The 27,283-nt window shown below is 47.6% G+C and overlaps 6 protein-coding genes across 6 annotated transcripts; 4 read left to right on the top strand and 2 right to left on the bottom strand.

Annotated features, from left to right (window-relative positions):
* Positions 1–6,198: 6,198 nt before the first annotated feature.
* F5891DRAFT_982552 (uncharacterized protein) lies at positions 6,199–6,786 on the top strand (the record flags this gene model as incomplete). Its single annotated transcript, XM_041377218.1, has 1 exon — positions 6,199–6,786. One exon carries the CDS (start codon positions 6,199–6,201, stop codon positions 6,784–6,786), a length of 588 nt encoding a protein of 195 aa, XP_041223158.1.
* Positions 6,787–7,352: 566 nt separating this feature from the next.
* F5891DRAFT_1048111 (uncharacterized protein) lies at positions 7,353–8,080 on the top strand. Its single transcript, XM_041362365.1, has 4 exons — positions 7,353–7,493; positions 7,546–7,676; positions 7,727–7,928; positions 7,979–8,080. Exons 2-3 carry the CDS (start codon positions 7,551–7,553, stop codon positions 7,907–7,909), a joined length of 309 nt encoding a protein of 102 aa, XP_041223159.1. The 5' UTR covers positions 7,353–7,493; positions 7,546–7,550; the 3' UTR covers positions 7,910–7,928; positions 7,979–8,080.
* Positions 8,081–10,669: 2,589 nt separating this feature from the next.
* Positions 10,670–13,303, bottom strand: F5891DRAFT_523391 (Alpha/Beta hydrolase protein). The gene is made up of 16 exons (XM_041372133.1): positions 12,970–13,303; positions 12,815–12,918; positions 12,708–12,766; positions 12,595–12,649; positions 12,313–12,543; positions 12,243–12,264; positions 12,122–12,193; positions 11,983–12,064; positions 11,718–11,928; positions 11,636–11,667; positions 11,357–11,587; positions 11,278–11,298; positions 11,217–11,224; positions 11,037–11,166; positions 10,964–10,985; positions 10,670–10,908 (listed from the first exon to the last, which is right to left on the bottom strand). The coding sequence occupies exons 1-16, from the start codon at positions 13,163–13,165 to the stop codon at positions 10,858–10,860; spliced, it is 1,527 nt and encodes a 508-aa protein (XP_041223160.1). The 5' UTR covers positions 13,166–13,303; the 3' UTR covers positions 10,670–10,857.
* Positions 13,304–19,171: 5,868 nt separating this feature from the next.
* Positions 19,172–19,609, top strand: F5891DRAFT_1048131 (uncharacterized protein). Its single transcript, XM_041362366.1, has one exon. It carries the CDS (start codon positions 19,199–19,201, stop codon positions 19,367–19,369), a length of 171 nt encoding a protein of 56 aa, XP_041223161.1. The 5' UTR covers positions 19,172–19,198; the 3' UTR covers positions 19,370–19,609.
* A 107-nt stretch (positions 19,610–19,716) lies between these two features.
* Positions 19,717–23,794, top strand: F5891DRAFT_1280018 (replication factor RFC1 C terminal domain-containing protein). The gene is made up of 18 exons (XM_041370387.1): positions 19,717–19,872; positions 19,924–20,492; positions 20,544–20,714; positions 20,763–21,050; positions 21,102–21,218; positions 21,269–21,455; positions 21,506–21,559; positions 21,608–21,733; positions 21,783–21,868; positions 21,920–21,967; positions 22,017–22,154; positions 22,205–22,361; positions 22,411–22,547; positions 22,597–22,716; positions 22,768–22,930; positions 22,983–23,134; positions 23,185–23,293; positions 23,342–23,794. Exons 1-18 carry the CDS (start codon positions 19,786–19,788, stop codon positions 23,504–23,506), a joined length of 2,874 nt encoding a protein of 957 aa, XP_041223162.1. The 5' UTR covers positions 19,717–19,785; the 3' UTR covers positions 23,507–23,794.
* Positions 23,795–24,166: 372 nt separating this feature from the next.
* On the bottom strand, positions 24,167–27,131 carry F5891DRAFT_523602 (general substrate transporter). Its single transcript, XM_041372134.1, has 17 exons — positions 26,702–27,131; positions 26,609–26,651; positions 26,472–26,555; positions 26,324–26,423; positions 26,196–26,278; positions 26,087–26,145; positions 25,993–26,037; positions 25,936–25,939; positions 25,868–25,884; positions 25,717–25,807; positions 25,628–25,647; positions 25,320–25,574; positions 25,256–25,262; positions 24,914–25,201; positions 24,798–24,852; positions 24,578–24,736; positions 24,167–24,525 (listed from the first exon to the last, which is right to left on the bottom strand). The coding sequence occupies exons 1-17, from the start codon at positions 26,899–26,901 to the stop codon at positions 24,329–24,331; spliced, it is 1,707 nt and encodes a 568-aa protein (XP_041223163.1). The 5' UTR covers positions 26,902–27,131; the 3' UTR covers positions 24,167–24,328.
* Between the last annotated feature and the right edge of the window lie 152 nt (positions 27,132–27,283).

Genomic DNA, 27,283 nt, shown 5'->3' on the forward strand with positions numbered 1-27,283 from the left:
AAGTTACAAAAAAGGCAGTTCAAGAAATGTGAGAATTTACTGATGTATATGATCCCCCTCATTGACCCTAACAAAGTGTATAAGTGGCGACCTTCAAGGTGCCCTGAGCCTCTGCGTCCTCAATGGGGAGAGAAACGACAGGCTTACCTGGCATCCGGTGTAGAGAATCATGCCTCTCATGGTGTGATATGGTAGTTTTCACTAAGAAGTACATAGCATGAACTCATAGCATCACTCTGTGTACTATCCACAGTGATTCCTATATGATGCACAGCTTTCCCATGCCATGCACGCACCATTCCCACGCTTCGCGATGTATACGCGCGCGCGCTTTCCCGTGCTTGCGTGCCCTTTAGCGCCAGCCATCCAGATGCATCCATCCACTGTCCACCATGTTCTCTAGTGCGTATATTTCTATTTCTCTCATTGCATATTATTCCATCTTTATTTTTATCATGGACTCTCATATATACAGTGGCTCAAAAAAGTGTCCCAATGTTTGTAGCTTTTCATGTAATTGCTATACCATGTGTCAAGACGTGGGAATATGACTAAGCTATATGGAGGTGTTGGAAAGGTCTGCTTCTCAGCTTTATTTCGGTGTAGGGATTCATTTCTGGCTGGGCTTGTAGAGACTGTTTTTACCTTACCTTATGTTGGCACTTTTGTAGCTTACATAAGCAAGCAATCTTTTCACCAGTTACCAGTATGGGTCTGAGGGCTGAGCAAGTTTCTATGATATTTCCTCTCCTCTGAGCCTTAAGCCTAGTCCAGAAACCCTTTAGGGTAGAATAGCAGCTAGGTTCTGCAAGACCCAACATTGTTCAGACTCACCATCTGAATTGTTGTACCTTCATCGGTTTCCTATACCATGGGAAAATAATGACATTATGTGAAGATATGATCATTTTAATTTGATGACTCATTGGGACACTTTTTTGACTTTGAGTTTCACTAATGTAATCCTTAAAATTCTAGTACTTTGTGTAACCTCCTTCTGCCCCAATCACTTCTGCCACTCTTCTAGACATATTCTCTATCAATTTTGGGTATTCCTCTTTGGTATTTCCATCATACTCTGCTGTAACACTGTCTCATAGTTGGAATAGCCCCTATGGTGAATCTTGATATGCTACAAGCAATTTCTTGAGTGATTCTCAGGGGTATTCAATAGGGTTGATGTCTTGGGTCTATGCTGAACATGATAGAATAGTAATATCATGGTCTGCAAGCTATTGGTGGCTGATTTAGAGGTATACTTAGGATCATTGTCTTATCACAAAACAGTATCTTCTTCATTAACTCATAACTCCTGCATGCTTCTTAGCAGACACTCCTTTCAAATGAGTATTTACTATTCTGTATTCATCCTCCCCTTTGCTTCATAGAAAATTCCCACTCCATTTTATCTCATATAGTCCTATACCATCAAGTTTTCGTCTTGAAACTTAAGTGTTTATTCAAAATTTCTTTATCTTAATGGTTGTCCTATCTATTTTAATACAAATTCCTTGCCATATGATCTCATCCTATTGATTGTAAGCTTATCTAACTAGATAAACCTCTTTCAGCTATTAGCAGTCCAATATTTGTACTTGAAAGTAGCATCTTGTCTTTTCTTTTTATAGGTTGGAGACAGAAGAATCTGTTTTTCTTGATTATAGCTTTAAGATGGGCTGTCTTGAGAGTCTGTCTGACTATTTGAGTAGAGATAATCATAGAAATAATGGAAATAATCAATTTGGTCACTTTATTAGCATCAGTGGCCTTTCCAATTAGAATATAGTGATTAAGAGATCTTAAGTCTTATAGAGCAACCTTCTAGATTGGCTACCAAATAACTTAAAGTCCATGATATTACTATTCTATCATGTTCAGCATAGACCCAAGACATCAACCCTATTGAATACCCCTGAGAATCACTCAAGAAATTGCTTGTAGCATATCAAGATTCACCATAGGGGCTATTCCAACTATGAGACAGTGTTACAGCAGAGTATGATGGAAATACCAAAGAGGAATACCCAAAATTGATAGAGAATATGTCTAGAAGAGTGGCAGAAGTGATTGGGGCAGAAGGAGGTTACACAAAGTACTAGAATTTTAAGGATTACATTAGTGAAACTCAAAGTCAAAAAAGTGTCCCAATGAGTCATCAAATTAAAATGATCATATCTTCACATAATGTCATTATTTTCCCATGGTATAGGAAACCGAAATAAAGCTGAGAAGCAGACCTTTCCAACACCTCCATATAGCTTAGTCATATTCCCACGTCTTGACACATGGTATAGCAATTACATGAAAAGCTACAAACATTGGGACACTTTTTTGAGCCACTGTATATATTTTTACATACCTACTCGGTAGCGCTTCGGCTCCGCATGACTGCGCTTAGGTGCGCTATATAAGTGCCAGCAGTACATACTATTACTTTACGGAACTTTCACCTCTCACTTTACCTAGTACTTACTACCTAGAAAGTCGCAATAGAACTCTATTCCTTTACATCTCGCACTCTTCTCTTATATTGCATTATATTATCACTTAAGCTTAGTCTCTCTACCATTTCCGCATGCGCGCGCGTTCCTGCGCCTTCGTACCTTGCGCGCACCTGCGCTTTCTCGCGCTTCGCTTCGGCGCGTACCTCTAGATCTTCGCTGCACTTGCTTCCCCTTAAGGGTCGAACACGCTTGCCACCTCAAGCATAGCAGACTAGGCAACACTCGACCTACGACATTTTTAGATACAGTTAGGAGCATCTTTTGTTCCTAGCAGTATTGTTGTTTCTACACCGGGCGCTGGCGTATGACCAGTGCTGGCAACACCGTACCGATGCTCTTCATCCGAAAACCGGGGACCGATAAGTTGCGGACTGTGGTGGACCTGCGGGAGAGAAACGCCAACATGAAGAAGTTGTCGTCGCCACTTCTGGATATTGATGGCATCTTGAGACGGGTGGCTCAAAAGAGATACCGGTCAATTATAGATGGCCAGGACGCTTACGAACAGATTCGTATCGTCCCGGAACACGTGGATCGGTCCACTGTGACAACCCCGGATGGGAACTTGGTCAGCGAGGTTCTGCAGCAAGGTGATTGTAATGCACTGGCGACTTATCAGGCTCTAATGAACCACCTGTTTGGTGAGTACATTGGGAATTGGTTAGATGTGTATCTAGATGATATTATAATTTATTCGGACTCACTGGCTGAACATGTTGACCATGTCAAGACGGTACTTCAGATCCTGGAACGTGAAACGTTGTACCTAAGCGAGGGGAAGCTGCAGTTCCTCTGCAAGAACCTCAAGATCCTGGGACGGGTGGTCGATGACGATGGGATCTGTATGGACCCCGACAAAGTCGACCGGATCCTCAACTGGAAGGATCCAGCAAACAGAGATGCTCTCAGGAGCTTCCTGGGGGCCGTAGGTTTCCTGGCGGACGATATACACAAGGTCCGCGTGCCTATGGGCGTGCTGTCTGAAGTTACGGGCGATACTGTGCCATTCCGGTGGGAATACACTCACCAGCGTGCCTTCGACGAAATTAAGCAGTACGTGGCCAATTGCAAAGATCACCATCGAGTCCCTTTGGACTACAGTAGGGACGCACCTACAATCTGGTTAATGACGGATGCGAGTGCCAAGGGCATCGCGGCTGTCGTAGCCCAGGGTGCAGACTGGAAGTCATCCCGGGTGGTGGCGCTATACAGCGCCAAGCTGAATACGGCACAGCAGAATTATGCTGTCCACGAACAAGAGATGTTGGCCGGGTTAGAAGGGATGCTGCGGCACCGGGACATCCTGCAGGGTGCACGGTTCATATGGCTGACCGACCACAAAGGGTTGGTCCATCTGATGAACCAATGCGAGGTCTCTGGGCAACAGGCGCGCTGGTTTGAGAAGCTGGGGGAGTTTGACTTTGAAGTCAGATATATCCCAGGGGAGGAGAATGTCTTACTGGACGCTCTCTCTCGCATGTACTCGTTTGATGCTCCCGGGACCGTGCGTGCTGACAGTGAGTTCACAGTACACGACGATGGGGATGGGGAGGCTCGCAGGCCGGGCCTGCGAGCCATCATATCAATGCCGGTCCTGGTAGGGTCAGAGGCGTTGGCAGCCTCGCCTGCCCTGTTGGTGACGAGGCGTAGCACAAGATTGGCTGCCCATGTCGATACGGGGCAGCACGCCAATGGGAGTGGCGCGTCCCGGCCGGAGGTATTGAACCCTGTCCCTACAGCACCACCAGTGGAGTCTACCCCAATTGGGACTGACACCGGTGTGGTGAAGTCCAGTGGACGTCGACGCCGGGAACCAACCGAACCAGCGGAGACTGGGCGACCTGAGACTGCAGCCGAGTTTGCCAGGTGGGTGGCAGGTCGTTTCGTCCTTTGTGGCCCATGGGTACGAAAGGAGGGGGAGGATCCTGGTGGAATGACCACAGAACCTGCAGTAGGGCCGACACCTGAACCCCAAATGGAGGAGACAACGGAAGAGCCGAGTCAGATTCCAGCCTGGTATCCTGAAGAGGATGAGCTGATCAAGGGTATGCAGCACAGATATGGTCAGGACCCGTTCTTCAAGGGCATTTTGGACTCACTGGGTGAGTACAGGAACTTCGAGGAGTCCAATGGCATGTTGCGGATCTGGCTCAAGGACCGGACACTCCTGTGTATCCCAAATGTAAGGATAAATGGCAGGAGCGCCCGCGAAATCGTGATATCACAAGCCCATTCTCTGTTAGCGCACCTCAGAGCACAAAAGACGCTAACGTACCTCAGAGACCACATGTGGTGGAAGTCCATGGTTGCAGACGTAAACGCTTACTGCGCGTCATGTATGACTTGCAAAAGGAGCAAGCCATCCAATCAAAAGCCCTATGGGCTGCTAAACCTGTTGCCGGTCCCATCTAGACCTTGGGAGTCCATCGGGATCAATTTTGTTGGTCCACTGCCAATGTCTAAGGACAGGGACGGTGAGTATGATGCAATAACGGTCATCATTGACAGACTTACCTCGATGGTGCACCTGGTGCCAAGCTGAGTGAACTACAAGGCCCGCGAGATTGCTGAACTGATCTTTGCCGAAGTGTACAAGCTACATGGGCTACCTAAGTTGATAATCAGCGACAGGGACGTGCTCTTCACGAGCGCGTTCTGGACTGACCTTAATAAACTCATTGGGGTCAGCCAACAGATGTCGAGCACGTACCACCCGGAGTCAGATGGTGCAACAGAATGGGCCAACAGAACGTTGGGCCAGATGCTAAGGTCCATAATTGGCCCTAAACAGACAGATTGGGTATCAAAGTTACCCACTATAGAATTCGCTATCAATTCAGCAAGTTCAGAGACAACGCTGACCTCACCTTTTAAGGCCAACTACGGGCAGACCCCGCACGCGATGGTATGGAACAATCCTACCAAAGATGAGTACCCCAGTGTGCGTGTCTACTTACAAAAGATGAAACAGGCTGCCATGATGGCCCATGACTCCATACTGCATGCCTGTGTGAAACAAACACGGAACGCAAACAGAAGACGTCAGCCCTGCCCATTCAAGGAAAACGACTTGGCTTACGTTTCAACCAAGAACCTGTCACTTCCCAAAGGGCTGGCTCGCAAGCTCACACCCAAGTACATGGGGCCCTACCGACTTATCAAGGACTATGGCAACAACTCATTCCTCATTGACTTGCCCAGCTGGCTACATCAACGAGGAGTTCACCCAGTCTTTCATTCGTCTCTGCTCCGCATCCACGTCCCGAACGACGATAGGCTGTTCCCAGGCAGAATGGACACGCAGGTAGTGGACTTTGGCGATGGTCAGGACCCGGAGTGGCTGGTCAACCAGATATTGTTGCACCATAGCTCACGCAAGAATGCCCACTTTGAGGTGAAGTGGCGTGCAGGTGACATCACCTGGCTACCATATGTGCAAGTATCCCATCTTGACGTGTTAAGCGAGTACCTGGATTTACTCGGTTTCACTAACATTTCTGAGTTACCAGCAGGGCAAGGAACACCCCCCCAAGACGACCCGGAATTCTACCTCGGGCTCGTGTCATTAGGAGGACTGAATGATATAAGTACCCCGTCCTATCCTATCACCATTCCTCCCTCCTCCCCCACAACCGACTCACTGCCTAGGCTCCCAGAGCCCCCATCACCATTCGACCACTTCCACCTGTTCGCGATGGCCCCTTCCTCCAATGACCACCAGCTCCTCTACCTCTCCACGTACGGGCAAGATGTGCTTGTCGGAAACCCTGAGAACCCCGAGGACTCTCACCTGATCACCCGTGACCAACTAAAATTATTCATCAACTACTCCCATGCCCTGCGCAACAAGTCCCTCGACGACTGCCCCCCGAGTCCCTTGGGGTACGAGTTCTTCGCGCATGCCTTCAATAGTGAAGGCCTATCATCCACGGCATCCTATATCAATGAGAACGGAGTTGTAGTCAGCATGGGGGCCGCTCTGGTCCTCTCTGATATCATGGAAGAAGAAGACGACGTTGAGATTACCGTCTCGTCGTCGCGAATGGAGCAGCTCGATAAAATGGTATGGCACACGGCCCTCAGCGCCTCCTACCAGCGCAAGAAAATGGAGGCTAGACAAGCGAATCAGAGGAAAGAAAAGAACTATGGTCGCAAGCAGGACCAGAAGCTCACCAAGAAAGGGTTGGGGAAGGTCCGTAAGCTGATGACCTTGGCGCCGGCGAACGTCGTCGCCGGGCCTTCAACCCCTCATACCACTGCCGAGGAAGCCATGAATGAGTAGGACGGACGAAGGTGTTGGTATAGGGAGATGGCGCTCTCCCTGGAGGGGGAGATGTAACGGTTGGGCCGTCCAAACGGCCCACGTCCAATTTACTTTGTTTCTCTTTCATTTGGTTCTGTCAGTCTCCTAACTACGCTTATTCATTTATACAGTTGCTCGTAGATGCTTCGGCCGAGTCTATAGCCCACAGTAGCATTTACTCTTCTGAAGCTACCCGACATCGGACATATTGTTAGCATAAATACTGCCTATAGTCGTAGAGTTACACTAGTGTCGTTTGAACCCTCAGAATTCAGACTTTGATCCTGTCACTTAGTTTGAATGCACTCTTCTCTATTGTGCCATTGTCGTCGAGCCTAATACGCTAAACCGTCAACGTCACAGGTATAAACCGGCTTCGAGACGGTTGATTTTCCGGATTTCAACCACCTCGAAGACATCGTTTGGCCATCAAGTTCCAGCCAGCTGCTACTATGGGTCCAGAACGATACTGCATATACATTGAATAAACCACATTAATTATATTATATTCAATATATATATATCCAGCTGCAGACATTCAATTATTTAAATCTGAGAAATTGCGAAATTTATTAGATATTCCAGCGAATACATGCTGCTAGCTAGCTACAGCTATATATACTGCAGAACATGAGGGCGCTCGACAACATTAAGTGAAGCGGCGAGATGAATTACGTCGGGAGTAGCTGTCCAAATTAATTCAGCTTGTACTCGGATTCTATGACGACAGGTACCTATAGTAGATGTGCAGGAGACGAGTTTTCCTACTCAGCTCAATGTCAGCGTGTGATATCATAGTGACTGCAAATGTCACCTTGAGTCTTGAGAGGGGGTTCATCCCAACGGAAGGCACGTTTCACGGCCGTGGGCTAGCAATATGTCATAAGTGCATGCACAACTAGTGGGATCAAATACATACTTAGAATTGAGTCAATGCATAATACTTCTTGGTTCCGTCGTGCTCAAACTAGCTCCTGTAGTACCCCATTATAGCTCTGGCCACTGGTCAGTTCTCCGGAGAAGCCAATGGACAATATTACCTTTGGCCCGGCAGGCAGATGTGTCGAAAAGGAAAGTACACAACATTCCGCCTTGTCATTGAGAGACGGAGAATTATCGACCTGCTTGATCTTGAGTTCATTGGAGTGTTATTCAATTTGAGATAGGCTACACATGCTAGCTAAGTGGTGGATGCTTGATTTAGAGTTAGGAGTGTGTGGTCGCTGCTCGACATCGTCAAGATCGTTGTTGAAGGGTTCAGGGCAAGATGAATTGAAGCTCCACTGCACACCTTGGTCTGAATACTTACTGGCACAACGACTGCATACCTCCAAGAAAAGGTGAGGTAATGTCAAACGTTTCGTACTTATATATTGTAGATGTACAACACGCAAAACACACCTCAGGTAGAAGTCACTGTAAGGTAGATAAGACGTAGGTGAGGGTACCTCTAAGTTCGAGCTATCGTCGACGCTGGTGGTAATTTAAAGAGTCAGATTTCCGACACCATAGAAGTCGGCTGATATTTGATGACTTCGACGTGGCTGAAACCTTAGGTACCCCCAGATTCTCAGCCATCTCTAAGCTGTCGGAATTTTTGGACAACACGCAGTGACCCTGGGTTTGAATGTAAAATCCACATTGCATAGAGCTCGTCGTCCAACAAGGATAGTCATCAGATGGGACTCCGATGCCGATAGATTTGCACGTGTTCACCAGTACTTCACTTCCTTCTTCCCAAGTTACATATTCATCACTCAATATTTTTCCATACCTTTTGCCGTAGGCTTTGCTTTGATCCCTGATTTGTCCAGTTCTTAGTAGTTAAGCCATCGAGGTACTCAGGTGAGCGTAAATGGCCAAATAAAATATTCATATCCAAATTCACCACAGCTGGCACCATTCACTGTTTTCCAGTGCATTTTCACCTTGTGCTGGCACATGCATATACAGGTTATTCAAATATTCAGGCGCAGGTGTCTCACAGCTGCATATTTCTCCAGAATCCAGATTTATGTTGGACGCTCACTCAATAGAGACGGTCCGACATAGATATTGCTCCCGGGCTTCTATTACGTGCATTCACACGGCATCAGGCTTCTTCAAAGCTTCACCGGCACCCCTGTCTCTACCATACTCGTGCATTCGACCGCCTTCCTTCTATTGCTACCAGAACTGTCTCAAGTCACCAGATGCAACTGACTCCTTGTGTTTTGTTGTACAAAGGGAACCAGCCTTGACAATCAGCATTTCATTTTCTTTTGTTCTTGCTATCACTCCTAAGACTGCCGCAAGACAGCAAACACAAAGTTGTACGCGTATACTGTCCATGTTCACTGAGGGGCACTAGTAGATAAGTATCAGATCTGGAATGGCGGAGACCGAGAATCATGACTCACGTGACTTCGCGGATGTTTTATTATTCACTCATTGGCACCGATCGTCTCTGTACAGTGTACACCATGATACATGGCCACCGTGGACGGTGACAGCAACAGTTCAAGCTATCCACCGACTGTTCAAGTAGTTCACAGTTTGCAGCTTAATCCTGCGAATGGTGATCGCCCGAAAGTCGAGATAGTATACCGACTCTAAAAAATGGCAGGGAAAATGGTTGGTTCGACAACGAGGAAGTCGAGCCTACAAGGTACTCTGTCTCAAACCCATCATGATCTGCTCGGCTTACCTCTCCCTAGGTATAATTATCATCATGTATGACAATTTTGGCCCTATTACATACTCGACCAGTGGGTTCTCCATTGTCAACCATCGGTGCCAGCACCTGTTCAAAGAGCAGACTCCAGTGCAGCCTTGCAAAGCAAACACACCGCGAGGAGGGCTTGATGGGCTCTGGTGATCGTAACACTTGCTATGTACTTCAAGTTAGAACACCGACTTCAACACTGCTGACGCTGACAGCAGGATGCCGATACCACCAAGTAAAACAATTGAAAAAGACATCCTCCTGACGTGTTTCCTGGACGCTTGCTGGACGCTCGAGAGTGAAATGTAGCCATTTTCATCCGCTGACACAAACTTTTACGTTTCTCCGAACGAAGGTGTAACCCGTCTTCCATGAAGTGAACACACGTACGTAAGTATACTCACGAATTCGTCAGCGAATAGATGTTTGACACTGAACCCGACGTGCCGATCTCTCGATCAAATTTCTAGCTCGTCAATTTGAACCAGAAGCGACCAATGACGTAGTAAATTCCATCAAGCACGAAATATAAATTGACCGCGGTCGTATCCCAAGAACAAAAACCTTACGACAAGTACCCTGAAACTTTCGGTGAGCAGTCCTGCATGCAGTAACGCTGTATCCGTCTCACTCAATCGACATTTTGCATCAGTCCCTTCGTGTACTCAACCGCACAATCAAACTTTTGTTAGTGTATGGTATACTCGCACTAACAGTCATCACTGAAGTACTGATACATGGTCCTACTAGACATCATGAAGCCCATTCAGTTCACCATCCTTGCCATCCTCGCCGCTGTCGCCGGGGTGAAGGCAGCTTCAACTACTACCAACGATGGAGTCTGCGACGATTCGCAATGCTACACTAGAGCGCCTGCCTGCAGTGATGATGCGATAGCTGTCGAAATTAGCTCAGATTGCTGGACCTGCTGCGATATCCCTGATGCTTCGGTCAAGCTTGAGAAGCTCCATAAATTACTACACGAAGTTGTTTGAACACGCTGTAGTCGTCGTGAGATGCTTAGGTTCACGTTTGAATACATGGGATATACATGTGTTCCACATCTTTGATATCTTTCTATAAACTGCAGAACATATAGACGACTTTTACTTTCACTCCGGGAGGGCAAGAATTAGCTGAAGATGAGCTCAGGATGCGTGTCAACGGAAGTACTCTGAAGTATGAGCCGAATAAGAAGCATACAGCATGCAGTAATATGAGAACTCGGTGAAAATAACGAAGATCTCCAGGACTCAGAGACAACAGGCTTCCTAACTATTTTATAAGAGCTGACGTTTGCTACAGATAACAAGAACCTAAATCAAACCAAAGACAAGTGTCCCTATCTATGGCGTATCCCTAAAGCCCATCAAGTACTGCATAATCTGGAAGGCAGCCTGAATTATCGGTCTCTGCGTTAGAGCGCGTTTGGTTCAAGAACTCTCGACTTACTACTGGCGCAAATTGTGGAACCCTGCAGAATACATTTAAGAAGCGGGACGCTGTTACAGCGGAAAGAGCTCACATATGTCCACTCAGGACTACTTCGAAATAAGTGAGTCCTCGCTCTGAGTGCATAGTCCCGAAGGCACCCACACCATCGACGATGAAACTGTCATCGGCGATAGGCGTCTGGAATCCTTGCAACCCGTTCCCTTTGAATAAAATGAGTGGTTTTTGCACTTCAACGCTTCTCCTCACTCACAAGTCATACTACAGACAATTCCTATTGATTAGATTCAAGCGATAGTCAAGAACGCACGTACTTTTGAATGACGATTCTGGTCCTAAGTAATAGAATCATGCATCAGGATATAGGAGAAGAACTTGCGGACGCAGGCATACCCATCAGAAATGAGAACAAAGTCGGCGAGACCGTGCACGATGACAGTCCGCTTATTCTTCTCTATAACATTTGGTAACACGGTGAAAGCAGGGGGCAAGCTGCCGTCTCCATTTGGGAAGACATTGATATTGGAACACTCCGTCCACTCTGTATCAACAGGTGCATGGATGGCTTGTTTCACATCCGTACGGTCGAAGTAGAGCGGAGTTTGTGACTGTATGATCGAACCCCTGGCTCTGCGTAAACTGAAATGTCAAGTGCATTATTTAATTACTTACGGGGCACCGAGGACATCCCATAGGACGGGATACTGAAATGGAGAACGTTAGCAGCTGATAAGCAGGATTCTCTTCGACTCACAGTGTCCCAGATGCGATATATGTTGAAGGCGGGGTTGATGATCAACGCATTATTGAAAATGTCGTCCCAAACATCACAGCCCTCAGCCGCCTCGACTGAGTCCCCTGGGAGAGGAAGAAGGCCGGCTGGAGGATATGTCACGTACTTGTCTACGTAGCCAGTGTAATTACACCTCGCGGCCGTCTTCTCGAGGTAATTCGTGAACGTTTGACTGGGCATGATTGGTGAGCAACCTGTAAACCCGACTCAAGTGAAATAAACTGACTTAAAGGAGAATAGACCCGCATATTTGTTCACGAAATCCACTGCAGGGATCTGCTCTTGTACCACGTCCCATGACAGTGAAGCTGTTCTCCGTAGATAAGCCCTTGAGATAATGCAGAGCGATTGAGTATATTACTTACGATCACTGATCCACATGCCTTGCAACGAGAGGTCTAATAGAGTGGGATTCTCGTAGATATAGTTCGCAAGATCTTCAATGGTCTCTTATATGTGCTCTTGGAAAAATAACGACAGACTCACAAGGGACGTATGTTCCTGCGTACTGGTTACAATGAGTATGTTGTCTAGACACTCTTCCATAGAAACTTACGCTTTCACCCGTCAGATACAACTGCTTGCCTTTCAGTTCCGCAAAGACCTCCAGGAACTGCTGCAAGAAACCGGCAAGTTGGGCAGCAACGTCTTCCTCATTCTGTGCATTGGGAACGCCTTGAGAAAACCCCGTGCCAACAGGTTGCTCAACCCAAAGGACAGAAGAAAGGTTGGTCCAGCTGTATTCATTCACCGTTGGTTTGGCTTGACCCAAGGACCAACTGAAAGGCTTCAAACTTCTCAGTGAAATGTATCGTAAGATCCCAGGAAAGGGGCTTACTCCATTCTCCTGCAGTAAACCTTCCAGTGAAGAGCATCCAGGGCCTCCATTTGTCCTAAAGGAAGAGCAAGTCATATCAGCAGTAGATTAAAACTGACCACTTCCAATCATACCAAAAAATTAAATCATCAAGACTCCCATCGGGACCGGGAGGGAAAAACCAGAAGAAGAGCTGTCGTTCGAATCAGTAGAGAACGCGCACGACTCGTGATTGACATACCTGACGCGTCTCATCGGGACTGTCGCTTATGGGCAACAGGCCTGACCAGCTGGGACCAACATCGAAGTCGATCAGAGGGAGGGATGTACCATCAACATAAAATTCTGCATGAAGATATCAGACACTGGCGTTTACTGCAGGAGCACCTCATCCACCTGAGGCCTTGGGGTTTGTGAAGGTGATGTTTTGAACACGCTTGGGCTCAACGTCCTCAGTTCCTCCCGTCTCCACGGTCCAACTGGTTTGCCAATGCTGGGCTGCTTCAAGCTGGCGCTCCCTCAGCGCATGCTTGGTTATAATACGAGCGCTAGCGGCAGTCACTGCTAGCAGAGCGACGGAAAGACGCAACATTATCGAGTAAGCCTCTTGAAGCAAGCCTAGTAGCCAGGTGTGACAAGAAAACAGCAGCGACGTTGCCCGGCTTTTGAATGCATAATGAGACTTTTTATAGTGGAGTTAATTGTCAAATCCGTGTGCGTTTTCTGTGACATATTCATAGAAGCATGGGAGTCTCCCGCAGAAGATGCTGAGCACATGACTCGGATGTGTTCTAACAAATGATGACCATCACTTGTTTTAGGGGCTGGCCCGAGCCCGGGGATGTCTGAATGCGTCAAGTTACTTTGAATCAGTTGACAAGGTACCTAGACATTAACGAGTCAAAAGTTTTTGTCAGCGAGCCTGCGATCGGTGGTAGTGACATGCCGACATGTGACAGGTGTCGACGCGACTTCGCGACGCCCTGAGCGTGAACAAACACGACCAAACCACACGCACCACTAGTACTGCTATAGTACGGACAACCATGGCACCCGCCAAGTCCACAAAGACTACTGCACTGACAGGGAAAGACCCTCATTCTTTCTTTGGTGGTGCTGGAGGAGACAAATTAGTTATAGTGAGGTCTTCTTCCTCCATCCATCCACAGTGCGGAGTACAAGACGACAACCAAATTTGACCGCACAATGATCCGTGACAGTGACGGTATTTCACGGAAAAATAGTCTCGTTATCTCAAGCGATGAGGCCAGCACAAATCCGTTGCGTCCCCGCCGCCAAAGAAGAAAGTAGCCGTCGCTGCGAAGTCTGTACCGAAGGCTACGTAGTTATACCATTCTCATCTGTTCGCCGGTTCCGACTGATGTGCCTGCAGCTGAAGGAACCAAGCTTTGTCAGCATTGTTACTTGTATCCCTTTTCGTCGATGAAGTGAGCACTACCTGGAGAAGCCCAGGCGGGCGAGAATATCCTGTTCCAGCATATGGGAGGCTCGCCAAAGTCCTGATCAATTGAACCCTAGCTAGTGTTCCTGTGGCCCTTTCTCGACAACTCTTCCGCATTCAACACTTAAGATGCGACGGACAAGATCATGCTGACCACCAATCATCCCAACATCACTCATGCAGTAATTCCTATGATAAGTAGACGTTTCTGCCCGGGTAACCTGTATTTTCTCATACTCGTTCCCTTGTATCCCCTGATGGCATGTCTTCTGAAGTCTCTCATATTCGTAAACTCAGCACATCGGCTGTAGAAACGTATCTTAATGCTCAATCACCTGAAGCCATCCGCTGAGTATTCAAATTCAAATATTTACACTTCAGCATGTCGCTCGAATACAACAAATTGGTGTTTGATAAATTCTGCGAACCTGACGAACTCGCTCAGGCAGTGGTCGCTACATCAGGGCATCCATTGTGACTGTTCCTTTTAAAATGAGATCTTTACTCGAGAGTTGAGTGTAGGATTCCACTATTTGCTGCAGACATACATCGTATTGCAGTTCGGTATCACAACGAACATTCCTGAGCATGAGCAGCGAGCGCGTTCACTGATCGAGGAGACAAATGCGATGGGGCGATGCCTGAAATCAAGAGCTTGTAGATATTGCCGTCGATCTTGGTCACGATTGCGGCTGAGGAGTACGTATAACTTGTCTATTTCTAGTGCTGTGTTAGACTTTTCACCCTGCAGATTCACCTGCGACCCAATCTTTTCCGGCAGTGTCGATTCCCTAACTGTATCACGTCCAGGGTGGAATAGGTATACTCGGTGGAATTCAATGTGGACTAGCTAGAATGGAGGGAGAGAGGCTGGCCCTGGACTTCTAGTCACGTTAGTTGGACATTAGGTTTCAGGCCTCGTGTACTGAGCGTCTAACGAAGCAGGTTGAGGCTGTGAATAAGCACAAAAATTTAAGGGCCCGGTACACCCTGAAACTTAGATCAAGACGCCCACAAGCTCGACACCATCCACCTCGAGCAGAACGGTGGAAGCAGAACGAATCACCACGGCTACTCGAACATTTGAAGGTCATGAAGAAACTCTTTTTGCAGTTGCAGTCTTCCCCGACAGATGCCGTATGGTGACGGCCTCAGGCGACAAGACACTTCGTCTGTGGGACTTAGAAAACGGTGTTGTATTGAAGATAATAGAGGGGCATCGCTTTGCCGTACGAAGAGTTGCAGTATCAAGAGACGGGCAATTCATAGCAAGCGGTGATGATGGTGGAGAACTCATCGCCTGGAACAGAGACGGCGAACCTCTCACTCAACCCATCAAAGTCCACTCCAGACCGATATGGTGGCTTGATTTTTCCCCAGACAGCACATTTTTGGCGAGTAGCTCATGGGACGCCACAGTAGAGTTCTTGAACACAAAAACATGGCGGGTGCAAGGAGATCCAATCAGCTGTGTTGCTGGAGTGTTCTGCATCCGGTATTCGCCGTCTGGTGAATATCTTGCCATCGCAACATTCAAGCATATCCAAATATGGAATCTAGGCAAGAGGGAATGCATTACAAAGTTCGAGGGTCAGTCTGCGTTCAATGGAGCAGGAAATACTACACTTGCATGGACGCCCGATGGCAAACACCTTATCTCCGGTGGTAATGAACGTGATCCCACCATACGGATCTGGGATTCGTCGACCTGGAAGCAGGTCGGTGAGCCCTGCAAGGGTCATGCTGGGAATGTCTACATGATTGCCTTGAACTCTGCTGGCACCCTTCTTGCGTCCGCATCTGATGACCACCAGGTTCGCCTTTGGCGGCTTTCGGATCGACGAACTATTGCCATATTCAAGCCCACCAATGAGGTGTTTTGTGTCACCTTCTCCGCGGATGACAAGCACATCCTGAGTGGAGGAAGAGATAAAATGATATCAAAGTGGGCAGTACCTTTGCTGGAGGACATTCTGGGGGACCGAGCACCAGATGTAAGTTTTGTTCATTTTCTATCCCTTCTTCATCTCATTTTATTCAAGGATGCGTTACGGGAGGATGCCCCAAAAGAACAAGTGGCGGATAATGTGAGTTCCCGTTCTTTGCACGTCTTGTTAATCCTCAATCTTGATGCTAAGGCTGGACAGTCTGATTGCGAGGCTTGTTTCTAGCCCTCACTTCTACCACGTAACCTGACCATCCATGATGCAGATCCTCACCGTCAACGCGACAACCCGCGATGCATGCATAAGCGGGGACTCGCTCACTGCAGATAGGCTGTTAACACAAGATATCGGGGCTTCTGGCAACGACTACAACTCTTATGCGAGTCGCTCGTTTGTCAAGGCAAGAAATTCAGACTGGGACCGCGCACTTGACGACGCGCTCAAAGTGAGATACGCCATTCCGTCGTGACCTTTTCAACACGGAGTAACTTACATGGTGATATAGAGCATCAGTATTCGGCCATCCTTAATGGGCTGTATCTCCAAGGGCATCGCCCTCTGTGGAAAACGACAGTTCCAAGATGCGATGAAAGCATTTGACCTCGCGTTCATGTACGTGGACGCAGACTTGAACAAAACTCGCCTTTTACTCTTGATCAAGGTACGTCAATTGTGTCTTGTGTGCTCGCTACTTACGCGACAGCTGTCAGGCCATCGCCCTTTTCAATGCAAACCAACGTGACGAGGCAATTCTGCGCGTCCAAGAGCTAGCTACCACTCGTCCCAGTGTGAATTCTCTTGCGTGTGGTATCGTGGAAGTGAGTGCTTTTGATACAATCAACTCCTGATTCATACGTCGATGCTGATTTTGCGAACCTCGCACTTCAGGCTTATCTACACGTCCAAGTGGGAATGAATGCATTAGACGACGCACGTCACAACGAAGCTGCTGTCCACTTCACTGCTGCTGTCAATACTATTGGATTCTCGTCTACGTCGGCCATCCATTCGAAATATGACATCTTTGTGGTGGTACGTCGTTTGAATATTTCTATTTCACGTCCGACTGAGTGCTTGCGCAGCTATTCGGTTGGGACCTCAAGTCGTTGTGGCTTACTGCACACCAGCATTGGTGCCGTTCGCTCTTTCTGGTGGGTAGATTTGCAGAGGCCCTCAGATCTTACAGACACATGATAAATGCAAGTGATGAACCTACGAAGGCAAGCTGCCTTGACTGGTCCACTGGTAAGTTTTCGTGATTTTAATGGGGTATCATTCTTAACCACATCTCATTTAGCTTTCAAGCAAGATTATAGCGCGCTTCATGCTGCCACCGGGGTTGCTGACCTTGCTACAAAGGGAGATGATGCCCTCGCTGCGGGTAATTACGACAGGGCTATCGAGTTATACTCCGTGGCAATCGACCTCGATTTGGCGACCGATGGCATCTTTGCGAAGCGCAGCAAGGCGAGGTCGGAAAAAATGCTATGGGACGATGCGCTCCTGGATGCACAAACAGTATGATTTCATTTGTTATTTTAGTCCATGCTCATTTTGCGAACATGTAGGTCATCAAACTGACCCCTTCATCTCACATTGGATACGAGTTGGAGTATACAGCGCTTCATGGCGCACACCGTTATGATGAAGCGATCGACACATTCCAAACCATGCTCTCCAAGTTAGAAAATACTCCTGACACGCAAACACAAAGTACGCTCCCAAACAACCACATCCCTAAACATACTTGACTCTTTTTCCAGAGCTGCGCCAACAATATGTCCATCCATCCGAAGCAGATGGAGCTATTCAACAGACTGTCAAGGCTCAACTCGATGACGCACCACATCGTCTGCTCAATACCTTTACTGGGCGCTTATGCAATCGAGAGGCACAGATTGATGCCTTCAAAGCGAGCCCGGAGTACAAGGAGCTTTTGTCATCAACATTGATGCACACAGATTTCCAAATGGAACACATCAAAGATGTCGTGGCGACGTACTTCTGTTGTGTCACGCTATCGCATCGTTGGGAAGGGAAGGAACCACTGCTGCACGATGTTCAGGACAAGGTCGTTGATGAGTTGAATCCAGTTGGCAGCATCATGAAATTGCAGTCTTTCTGCAAAACTGCTCGTGCTGCGGGGTATCGCTGGGGGTGGATTGATTCGTGTTGCATTGACCAGGCTAACAACGTCGAACTCCAAACATCGCTCAATTCCATGTTCCAATGGTATCGCACCTCAGCGCTCACGATGGTCTACCTATCGGATGTTCCGCCTTCATCGAAGCCGGGCGCACTGGCAAGGAGTGCATGGAACACGCGAGGATGGACCTTACCGGAATTTCTCGCTCCGGAAGTCATCCGCTTCTACCAAAGTGACTGGACCCCGTATCTCGACGACTGCTCTCCCAACCACAAGCAGTCTGTCGCGATCATGCAGGAGTTGGAAGATGTGACGGGGATAGAGGCACAAATCCTTGTAGCCTTCCGTCCTGGAATGATGAACGCCCGCGAGAAACTGCGATGGGCATCGACACGTGTCACCACAGTAGAGGAAGACATCGCATACTCCCTATTTGGCATCTTTGGTGTTCGGCTCAATATCATGTACGGTGAAAAGAAGCAAAATGCACTCGGGCGGCTCTTGGAGGATATCATCGCCGTGTCTGGAGACATTACTGCTCTGGACTGGTTTGGAACACCATCCGAATTCAACAGCTGTCTGCCTGCCGACATCACTTCATACGAAGCCTCACCGTACACGCCGCCGTTTATATCTGAGGATGAGATGCAGAGATCGGTCTCGTCGCTGAAAGGCACTGTGCCTGTCGAGTCAGCTCTGAAATTGTACAGCTCACTCGACCGCCTGAACGCTCCACGTTTTACTCACCGCCGGCTGCTTCTGCCGTGCATCGCATTCCCTGTCACAGAAGTTAGACGGAGATCTATTGAACACAAGGAGACCTACTTCACGTATGAAGTCAAGGTAAACAAACTTCATGACCTGCAGATCACCACGGAGGACAGGTTGCCTCAGTTCTCACCAGGAAGACCCGCTCGGCAGTCATTCTTACTCGTCCGTCCCTGGGATCGTTGTCTCCTCGAGCTGCCAGCGCCTGATTGTGCAGACGATACGGAGAGCATGGGTGATTTTGCTCTTCCTGGGTCGCCTAGAGAACAGGACCCGGTTGATTCAGAATCGATTCAACGTGCAATGCGATTGATTGTTCGCCTTGGACAACCGTTCAGCGCATTCCTACTAGCGCGGCAACGCGGCAAAGAATACAAGAGAATCGCATCAGATCATGATATCATTGCACAAGTCAAAGACGTAAATTATGTTGACAGTATGATGAACTCCATTAGGATACCAGAGATATTGTAGTCGTAGTACGTACTCATTTGTTTTGATAGAGATAGATCCTTCAGCAGTTTTCATTCTCGATATTTCCTCCTGTACATTTGTACTATTTACGGGCAAAGTTGAAAGGTCGGCCCTCCGCCATGGGTCGGTTCAGCCATGTGGACAGGCAGAGATGTGCAATACGTATACTGAGCAATGTATTGGCCGCCGATAGACAAATGTTTCTGACTGAGATCCATCTAATTCGTGAGTTAAACTTAGGACAGAGATTCAGTGCCATTACTAAGACGCGCTGAAAGTGACACACCGACGCGTGACAGAACGTGTCATTACGTGTGACAGAATGTGACGCGACGTGCTTCCGCGCTCCGGGTGTGAGCACTATTAGTCTGCTACACGACCAAACCACGCGCACCTCTGTTATAGCACGGACGACTATGGCACCCGTGAAGTCTCCAAAATCTGCTGCACCGACAGGTAAAGATCTTCGCTCTTTCTTCGGTGGTGTTGGAGGAGATAAATCCGTGAGTGTCTTCCTCCATCTATCCATGACTTCTGCGGACTCCTAGCACAAGGCCACTACCAAATCCGACCGCACAATGATGCCTGACAGTGACGGCACCCCACAGAAAAAGAGTCTCAAGCGAAAAAATACTGTCGTTATCTCGAGCGATGAGGAAGATGAACCCGTCGTGCCAAAGAAGAAAGTGGCCGTCGCTGCGAAGTCTGCATCGAAGGTAGTTGCCTCGGCCTCGACCTCGAAAGTGGCTGCACCGAAAGCAGTTGCGTCAGCATCGACCTCAAAAGCTGCCGCACCGAAGGTAGTCGCGTCAACATCTACCTCGAAAGCAACTCCATCGACAAGCAAGACCAAGACGAACGGAAAGGCACCTGTCAAATCGAAGAAATCAAAGGATGATGAGTTTGTGGTAGATTCTTCCGAGGAGGAAGAAACAGAGGAGAGTGAAGACAACTATGAGGACGAGGAAGACGTCAAACATGAGAAGAAGGGTAATGCCAAGCCTCCCCCAAAAGCAAAACCGCCTCCCAAGAAACCTCCCCCGCAGAAAGTGCCTGCAACGAAGGCAGCAGCCAAAGGAAAGGTTAAAGAAGAGAATGCGGAACCGCCCGCCAAACCCTTCAAGTACGCTTACTTTCTGTGCTCGTGCTTCTGTCTCTGAACTGCGCGACTTAGTTGGGCTGCTGCAAAAGCCGCAAAATTAGCTGGGCCGTCCGTCCCTGGTTCGAAACAGGTCCCTGAGCCTAAGTCATCCAACTGTCTCGAGGGGCTAGCCTTTGTCTTTACCGGCGAACTCAGCAGCTTCTCTAGAGACGAAGCAATAGACTTGGCGAAGCGGTTTGGGGGGTAAGTTATTTACATCTACAGTATCTACAAAACTTTATAATATCATAGGCGTGTCGTAGGGCAACCTTCGTCAAAAACATCGTTTGTCGTCCTGGGTGACAATGCCGGTCCTTCGAAGCTTAATGCAATCAAAAAGCATCAACTCAAGACGCTTACCGAGGACGAGTTCCTGAATCTAATTGCCACCCGTCAAGGACCAGGCGGACCAAGTGGTGGCAAGTTAGACGACAAGACCAAGAAGAAGATCGCAAAAGAACAGGAAACGATCAAGCAGGCTGCGAAGGAGCTTGAGCGGAGGGAGAAACAAGCGTCAAAGGATGCCAGTGAATTTGGCAGGTCAGCATGCACTCCTTTTTCACCTAGCACATCCGCTAATTCTTACCACAGCTCTAAAACCGACGTCTCAAACCAGCTGTGGACAACAAGATACGCTCCTCAATCATTAAAGGAGATCTGCGGCAACAAAGGACAGGTGGATAAACTACAGCAATGGCTTCACGACTGGTAGGTCTACAGGTCAACGTCTCTCAAAGCAAACCCAAATATTCTCGCAGGTCAGATAGTTTGAAGTGTGGTTTCAAAAAGCCGGGGAAAAACGCTATGAATGTCTACCGCGCAGTAATGATCACTGGCCCGCCTGGTATAGGTAAGACTACTAGTGCGCATCTTTGCGCCAAGCTCGAAGGCTTCACACCCATCGAGCTTAATGCAAGTGACGCACGCAGTAAAAAGTTAGTCGAGGTAAATTGGGAGTGCAGCCTTACCTTTTCACTGTGCTCACAAATGTGCAGAGCGGTATGAACATCAGCAACCTGTCGTTGGATGGATGGATGGGTGGAAACGATGTTTGTTGATTCCATGCTCTTCGTCACGTCGATCTAATATATCACTAGGCGACAAACGCAGCAGGAGTCAGAATCACCGATAAGACGTGTCTCATCATGGACGAAGTCGACGGCATGTCCGCTGGTGACAGGGGTGGCGTTGGCGCTCTCAACGCCTTGATCAAGAAGACAAAAGTATGTTTTGATCCGTCCACTCGAGTAATCATCTTACCTCATTATTCAGATCCCTATCATCTGTATCGCTAACGATAGAGGCGCCCAGAAGCTGAAGCCACTCATCGCGAATACTTTTGGCATGCCATTTAGACGGTATGTGTTGTACTCAACTTCGGCCGTAACAGGAGCTTACTACAGTGACAGGCCCGAGGCTCAAGCTGTCCGATCACGCATAATGACGATCGCGTACAAGTAAGTTGTCCTTCAATTACATTGACATCATGGTGATGTGGTTGACTAGGGAGAAGATGAAAATTCCCGCCAACGTCGTCGATCAGCTTATCAGTGGTTCTCAATCAGATATTCGACAAGTTTTGAATATGTTGTCGACGTGGCGATTATCTAGTAGTAGCATGGACTTTGACGAGGCAAAGAATCTGTATGTGTGCTCTTCGTCGTTTGCTATTCACTAATTATACTATAACACAGTGCAAAGATCAACGAAAAGTACACTATCTTGACGCCATTCGACGTGACGCACAAAATTCTTGGTCCGTACGCGTTTGGGCCGAACGTTCGAGAGACACTGGGTGACAAGATGGAATTGTACTTCCACGATCATTCTTTCGTCCCGCTTTTCATCCAGGTAAAACGCACTGTTTCCGAATGCACAGAAATACTCACCCCCTCGTCAGGAAAATTATCTAAAGACTCAACCTGTCAAGGTTCGGAATCTCGAAGGGCCTCCAAAGATGTTGAAGCAACTCGAGTTGATGGATCAAGCTGCATCTTCTATATCTGATGCTGATCTTGTCGATGCTCTGATTCACGGGTGAGCAGACCGTATGGCTCTTTCTATCGGATCTTATAATGTCCTTCAGGCCAGAACAACACTGGTCATTGATGCCATTACATGCGGTGTGCTCGATGGTGCGACCTGCTTCATTCCTGTTTGGTCCAGGCGGCGGATACGGCGGCCAAAACCCAACGACGTTCCCTCAGTACGTTTCCCCCAGATCACTACATACGTCATTCATATGATACTCGCACAGGTGGCTAGGACAAAATTCGAAACAGAATAAGCTTAGTCGACAACTGGGAGACGTGCAGGTCCGAATGCGGCTCAAAGTCTCTGGGGACAAGCACGAGATCCGACAGTCGTACATCCCTGCACTGTTCCCTCACATCGTTAAGCCATTGATAGATCGAGGCGCTGTGAGTCTTGTCGCTTGCTCTTCCTCCTCGCCGCTTATCATGTCCTTCATAGGCTGCTGTCGACGACATCATTGAGCGGATGGATGAATATTATCTTTCCCGTGAAGATTGGGACACTGTCGTTGAGCTCGGCGTGGACACGCAGAAAGACGATGTCGTGAACAAGCTCATCAAACCTGCGACAAAGACATCGTTTACGAAGAAGTAAGGTTCATCAATTAGCCGCGTCTGACTGCCGCTAATGGCAAGTCCAGGTACAACAGCACGGATCATCCAATACCCTTCCACAAAGCAACAGACCTCGGGAAAGCACCCAAAAAACTCTCAGGAGGTCCCGCCCCTGATTTAGAAGACGTTTTCGATGTGGGTACCCTAAGCGTGATCGTCACTGTGCACTAACATCTCTTCCAGTTGGACGATGAAGTCGTCGATGTGTCTGATGACGAAAAGAAGAAAGTCAAGGATGAGGATGAGGTCGCTGCTGATAAGTTGTTCCAGGCTAGTAAACCCAAAACTCAGAGTCGGAAGGGTAAGACGACTACAGTCAAAGGCAAGAAGGCGCAGAACTTTATGTGATTTAACTATCGTGGACTTATAATGACTGGCTTTTTACGGAGTGCTGGCTCGTTTTGATTGCAAGCCTGAGGATGACGCAGTTGCGCGCGTGGGGAAAACTCAATCCAGCATACTGATTCAAAGGCCAACTCCCGTGACACCGCCCGCTACAGTAGAGTCGATCACCTTTCACTCATCCCTTGTTCCAGTCCTCTGTCGTGTTTACTCAGTTGGAACGCCCTTAGTTCTACACAATCTGTCTGCAACTCAATGGCCCAGTACTCATACATGCAACTTATATATAACTTGATGGTTTCTTTGGCCTTGAACTTTCGATCTGATCTGAAATAATGTGAGTTGATGTCTAATCCAAGACAAAGCATGAATATTTGAATCCTAACCACCCAGTATGCTCGAACCTGAGGCAAGTCTTGAGCCGAATTGTATTGTATTTGAGACAGCAGAATATTTGGGGACGCAGGCTGGCTGCGAGCTAAACCCCAGCGAGTACCAAAGGCGACATTGTTGTTTCGATTCTGGTGGACAAAGATACTTTGTATTCAAGTGCATGCAGGATCTGAGAGGATTTTAGCAACCTTGTATTATGAATTGAATTGAATTTTATATTTGGCCATCTACGCTCCAAAGATGTTGGGTCACGTCGTGTCCATTAATAGGAACGGCTTGTATTGATGACTACGAAATCCATACACAAGAAACAGCTAATACTCGACTGAGTTGACTCGCCATCTTGGCTCAAGTCACGTACTTTATGAATACACGTTACACATCCGACTGTCGTCGGGTTCAACCGAAACTAACTTTGAATAATGACTATCGACTCTAGACCGGTGTCCTTGTCTCACTCGATAACGAGAATGATGTCGAAGGTTTCGTCGCTTGATGATATTGAACGCCTGTGCTAACACCAAGAATCTCGTCTGCTTCTCGGGACCCAGCGAGCGGAATATCTTTCCGAAGCGAAACCTTGACAGGATCTTCCCCAGTAGTGTGCGCCAACGCAAACACAACGTCGAGGTCTTTCATGATACAATCAGCCAAGGAACTGGACAGAAGACGCGCAAAGCTCACCTTCTAAAGACCGACCGCCAGTTTCGGGGAAGAAAAAGTAAACAACTGGAACAATAGCTGCATTCAAGGCTGCAAAAACGATGTAGGTTCTCCAGGAGATGTTGTTAAAGGATGGGCCAACAACCATCACGACGACGAAGTTGAAAGTCCAGTTTGACGCTGGGAAAGGAGTAGGTAAGTCAAAATTATCTCCATGTCTTGGCGTACGAGAGTGACAAACCCGTGCTTAGTGCATTTGCTTGTGCACGGGTTCTGAGCCCGGCAAGCTCAGCACACTGGAAGTCAACAAAGAAAATATCAGATCAAAAAGATTAAAACTGCCGTTGCTGTACTCACGTACAACCAGGCCATTCCGAGCCACCCGATAGCAAAAAATGTGTTAAAGCCGAATAACAGGACTACGCTCACGATCTGCGCTGGTCCATTGTTGATATATCCTAAGATAGCCAAGAGCAGCATCACAATGGATTGACCGATGGCTCCAATCAGCATGAGTTGACGCCTGCCAACATAGTCTATCGCATAATAAGCAAGAAAAGAGGCAAGAAAATATTCTGTGCCATTGGCAGCAGCGGTAATCCGCGCGTTGACATCGGAGAGACCAAGACGCTGGAATAAGATAGTCTGCGTGCGTGATATCAGTATTGCCACAGTAGATCACGTGGTGGTATAGCATACAGCGTAACTGTTGAAAGCGCATTTTAGATCACGACGGGTCACATCATGGGGCTGGAATACCCACTAGGTAACGAGGTTGATGCCGGTCAGCTGCTGCATCATCTGACATACCACAGCAATGACTGTTCGTCTGAAGTTCTGGCTGCGACCCCCGGTAATGAGTTCACGTAGTGAACCTTGACCAGTGGTAGATGTTTCAACAGCAACAGCCTCACGAATGCCATAGTAGGTGCGCTGAACTTCTGGATCAGACGGAGGTTTGTCTTCCATTGCAGATATAACGGCCATCGCTTCTGCATTCCGACCATGCTTTACCAACCTAATATTCTTATCAGCTTCGCAAAAATGACACAGGGAATGAGAGAAACTCACCATCTTGGTGACTCAGGAAGCTGACGTAGCGTGTGCCAGATTGAATCCGTCAGTACAAGTATGCGCATTTTTAAGGGGAGAGAACCCACAAATCCGATGCATGTCACCACAATGATTTCAAACACTAACTGCAGTGATATCGGAACTCTCCACTGAGCAGACGACCAATTCACGAAGAATCTGATTTGATCGTTTTCGTCGGTCAGTCAAGCCTAACCTGGGTATGACACCGAAACGTACAGTGCTAAATCAATCCACTAAAGAACCACATCAGAAAAATGAACGAATGGAAATAACGGCTCGCGTACATAGCTGTAAGACAGCAATCAATTTGACAAAATAAATAAATCCAATGACGCACTCACGCAATGGCCACTCCAGCCACAATTAGAGTCCCCTCCATCATAATCCTAGAAAAGTTCTGTGAGTCATTTATCGTATTGCATATGAATGGCATACATTCGACCCCTCTTTGCGGAAGGGGAGAGCTCCGCATGATATGTTGGCACTGTCGATGTCTACAAACTTTTTCAGCAGGACTTTGGAGCCAATAATAAGCACCACTGACTATCAGACCAGTTCCGCAGCCTGTAAAGATACGAGCAAAAATCAAGTGTGCAAAAGAAAATGCAGTCGTTTGCAGAATTGCCCCTGAGTAATTCAACTGGTGCTCTTAATGGGATATGATTCGCCTACCGATCATCATTATACTGCCTCCTAAAGCAATTGTTCTACGGCGACCGAGCTTATCTCCAACCCAAAGATTGGAAAGAGCACCGAAGAGACAGCCTACTTCCTGCATTGTATAAGCACAGAAGGTGGCGTACAGACCGTGAAAACATACATATATGGCAATTGTGAAGCTCTGAAGAGTTGCATGATTGGGGTGGCTAGCCTCCACTACGACTTCGGGAAAGGTAGCCTCGAACTTTTAAAATGAGATATATATGTTCCCATGCAAGCAATAGAATACGTCGTTACCTGATTGCCCGTAATTAGTGACGACATGACACCTTGGTCATACCTGAATCGCAAAATAAGAAGATTTCGATTGCGAGTTACTTCTCAACGCACCCAAGGAGTGTGAATCCAGTTCCTGCTACAAACGCCACTGCAGCCGTTAGCTTGCGACCACGCAACGATGGCGCATAGATAGCGATATCCGCTGGGTCCAAGTCGAATTGTTGGTTTATATTTATCTGTTCTTGGACAGCATCAGTCTTTTCTGCGATAGATGGCCAATATTTCTCCTGATCAGTTGGAGGAAGAGACATTACTGCGTAGGTATGTATTCTTGTTGTTGAAGAACGAGATTTATATACTCGGGTGGCTTGCCTTCGAATCTGACAAATGGGAGCCTATCTCCACGTCTAGTACTGATGCGACCTCGGGACTTCTGACCATCAAGTTGGGGATCAGGATGCAGCTGCGGAGATCAAAATGGTTCTGCCGTTCATGATGGGAGATAAGGTCAACTATCGAATTGTACGGTTCGGATTCTGTGATGCAGAGCGGGCGGTGATGACGTCCTGAAGAATCCAAGTATGTTCTATATATAAGCTCTCGGTTTCAGTTGAGTATTATGGCTCGTGACAAGTTTCTTGCATGAAAAATAGACTGGTGAATTGCTTGAATAATGTGATGAAAGTGTGAAAA

This window comes from Suillus fuscotomentosus (genome assembly GCF_016647785.1).
Source record: "Suillus fuscotomentosus strain FC203 chromosome Unknown F5891scaffold_45, whole genome shotgun sequence".
NCBI classification, from domain to species: Eukaryota; Fungi; Basidiomycota; class Agaricomycetes; order Boletales; family Suillaceae; genus Suillus; species Suillus fuscotomentosus.

Coding starts and splice junctions, on each gene's coding strand:
- F5891DRAFT_1048111 (XM_041362365.1), top strand. CDS start 7,551: ATGTGCAGGAGACGAGTTTTCCTACTCAGCTCAATGTCAGCGTGTGAT. Junction 7,677..7,726: donor GCACGTTTCACGGCCGTGGG/CTAGCAATATGT, acceptor TCAAATACATAC/TTAGAATTGAGTCAATGCAT.
- F5891DRAFT_523391 (XM_041372133.1), bottom strand. CDS start 13,165: ATGTTGCGTCTTTCCGTCGCTCTGCTAGCAGTGACTGCCGCTAGCGCT. Junction 12,544..12,594: donor GTTTACTGCAGGAGAATGGA/GTAAGCCCCTTT, acceptor AGAAGTTTGAAG/CCTTTCAGTTGGTCCTTGGG. Junction 12,194..12,242: donor CGCAGGAACATACGTCCCTT/GTGAGTCTGTCG, acceptor AGACCATTGAAG/ATCTTGCGAACTATATCTAC.
- F5891DRAFT_1048131 (XM_041362366.1), top strand. CDS start 19,199: ATGCGATTGATTGTTCGCCTTGGACAACCGTTCAGCGCATTCCTACTA.
- F5891DRAFT_1280018 (XM_041370387.1), top strand. CDS start 19,786: ATGGCACCCGTGAAGTCTCCAAAATCTGCTGCACCGACAGGTAAAGAT. Junction 20,493..20,543: donor CCGCCCGCCAAACCCTTCAA/GTACGCTTACTT, acceptor TGCGCGACTTAG/TTGGGCTGCTGCAAAAGCCG. Junction 23,135..23,184: donor AAGACATCGTTTACGAAGAA/GTAAGGTTCATC, acceptor TGGCAAGTCCAG/GTACAACAGCACGGATCATC.
- F5891DRAFT_523602 (XM_041372134.1), bottom strand. CDS start 26,901: ATGTCTCTTCCTCCAACTGATCAGGAGAAATATTGGCCATCTATCGCA. Junction 24,853..24,913: donor TCGGAATGGCCTGGTTGTAC/GTGAGTACAGCA, acceptor GTTGACTTCCAG/TGTGCTGAGCTTGCCGGGCT. Junction 24,737..24,797: donor AGCAAATGCACTAAGCACGG/GTTTGTCACTCT, acceptor CTCCTTTCCCAG/CGTCAAACTGGACTTTCAAC.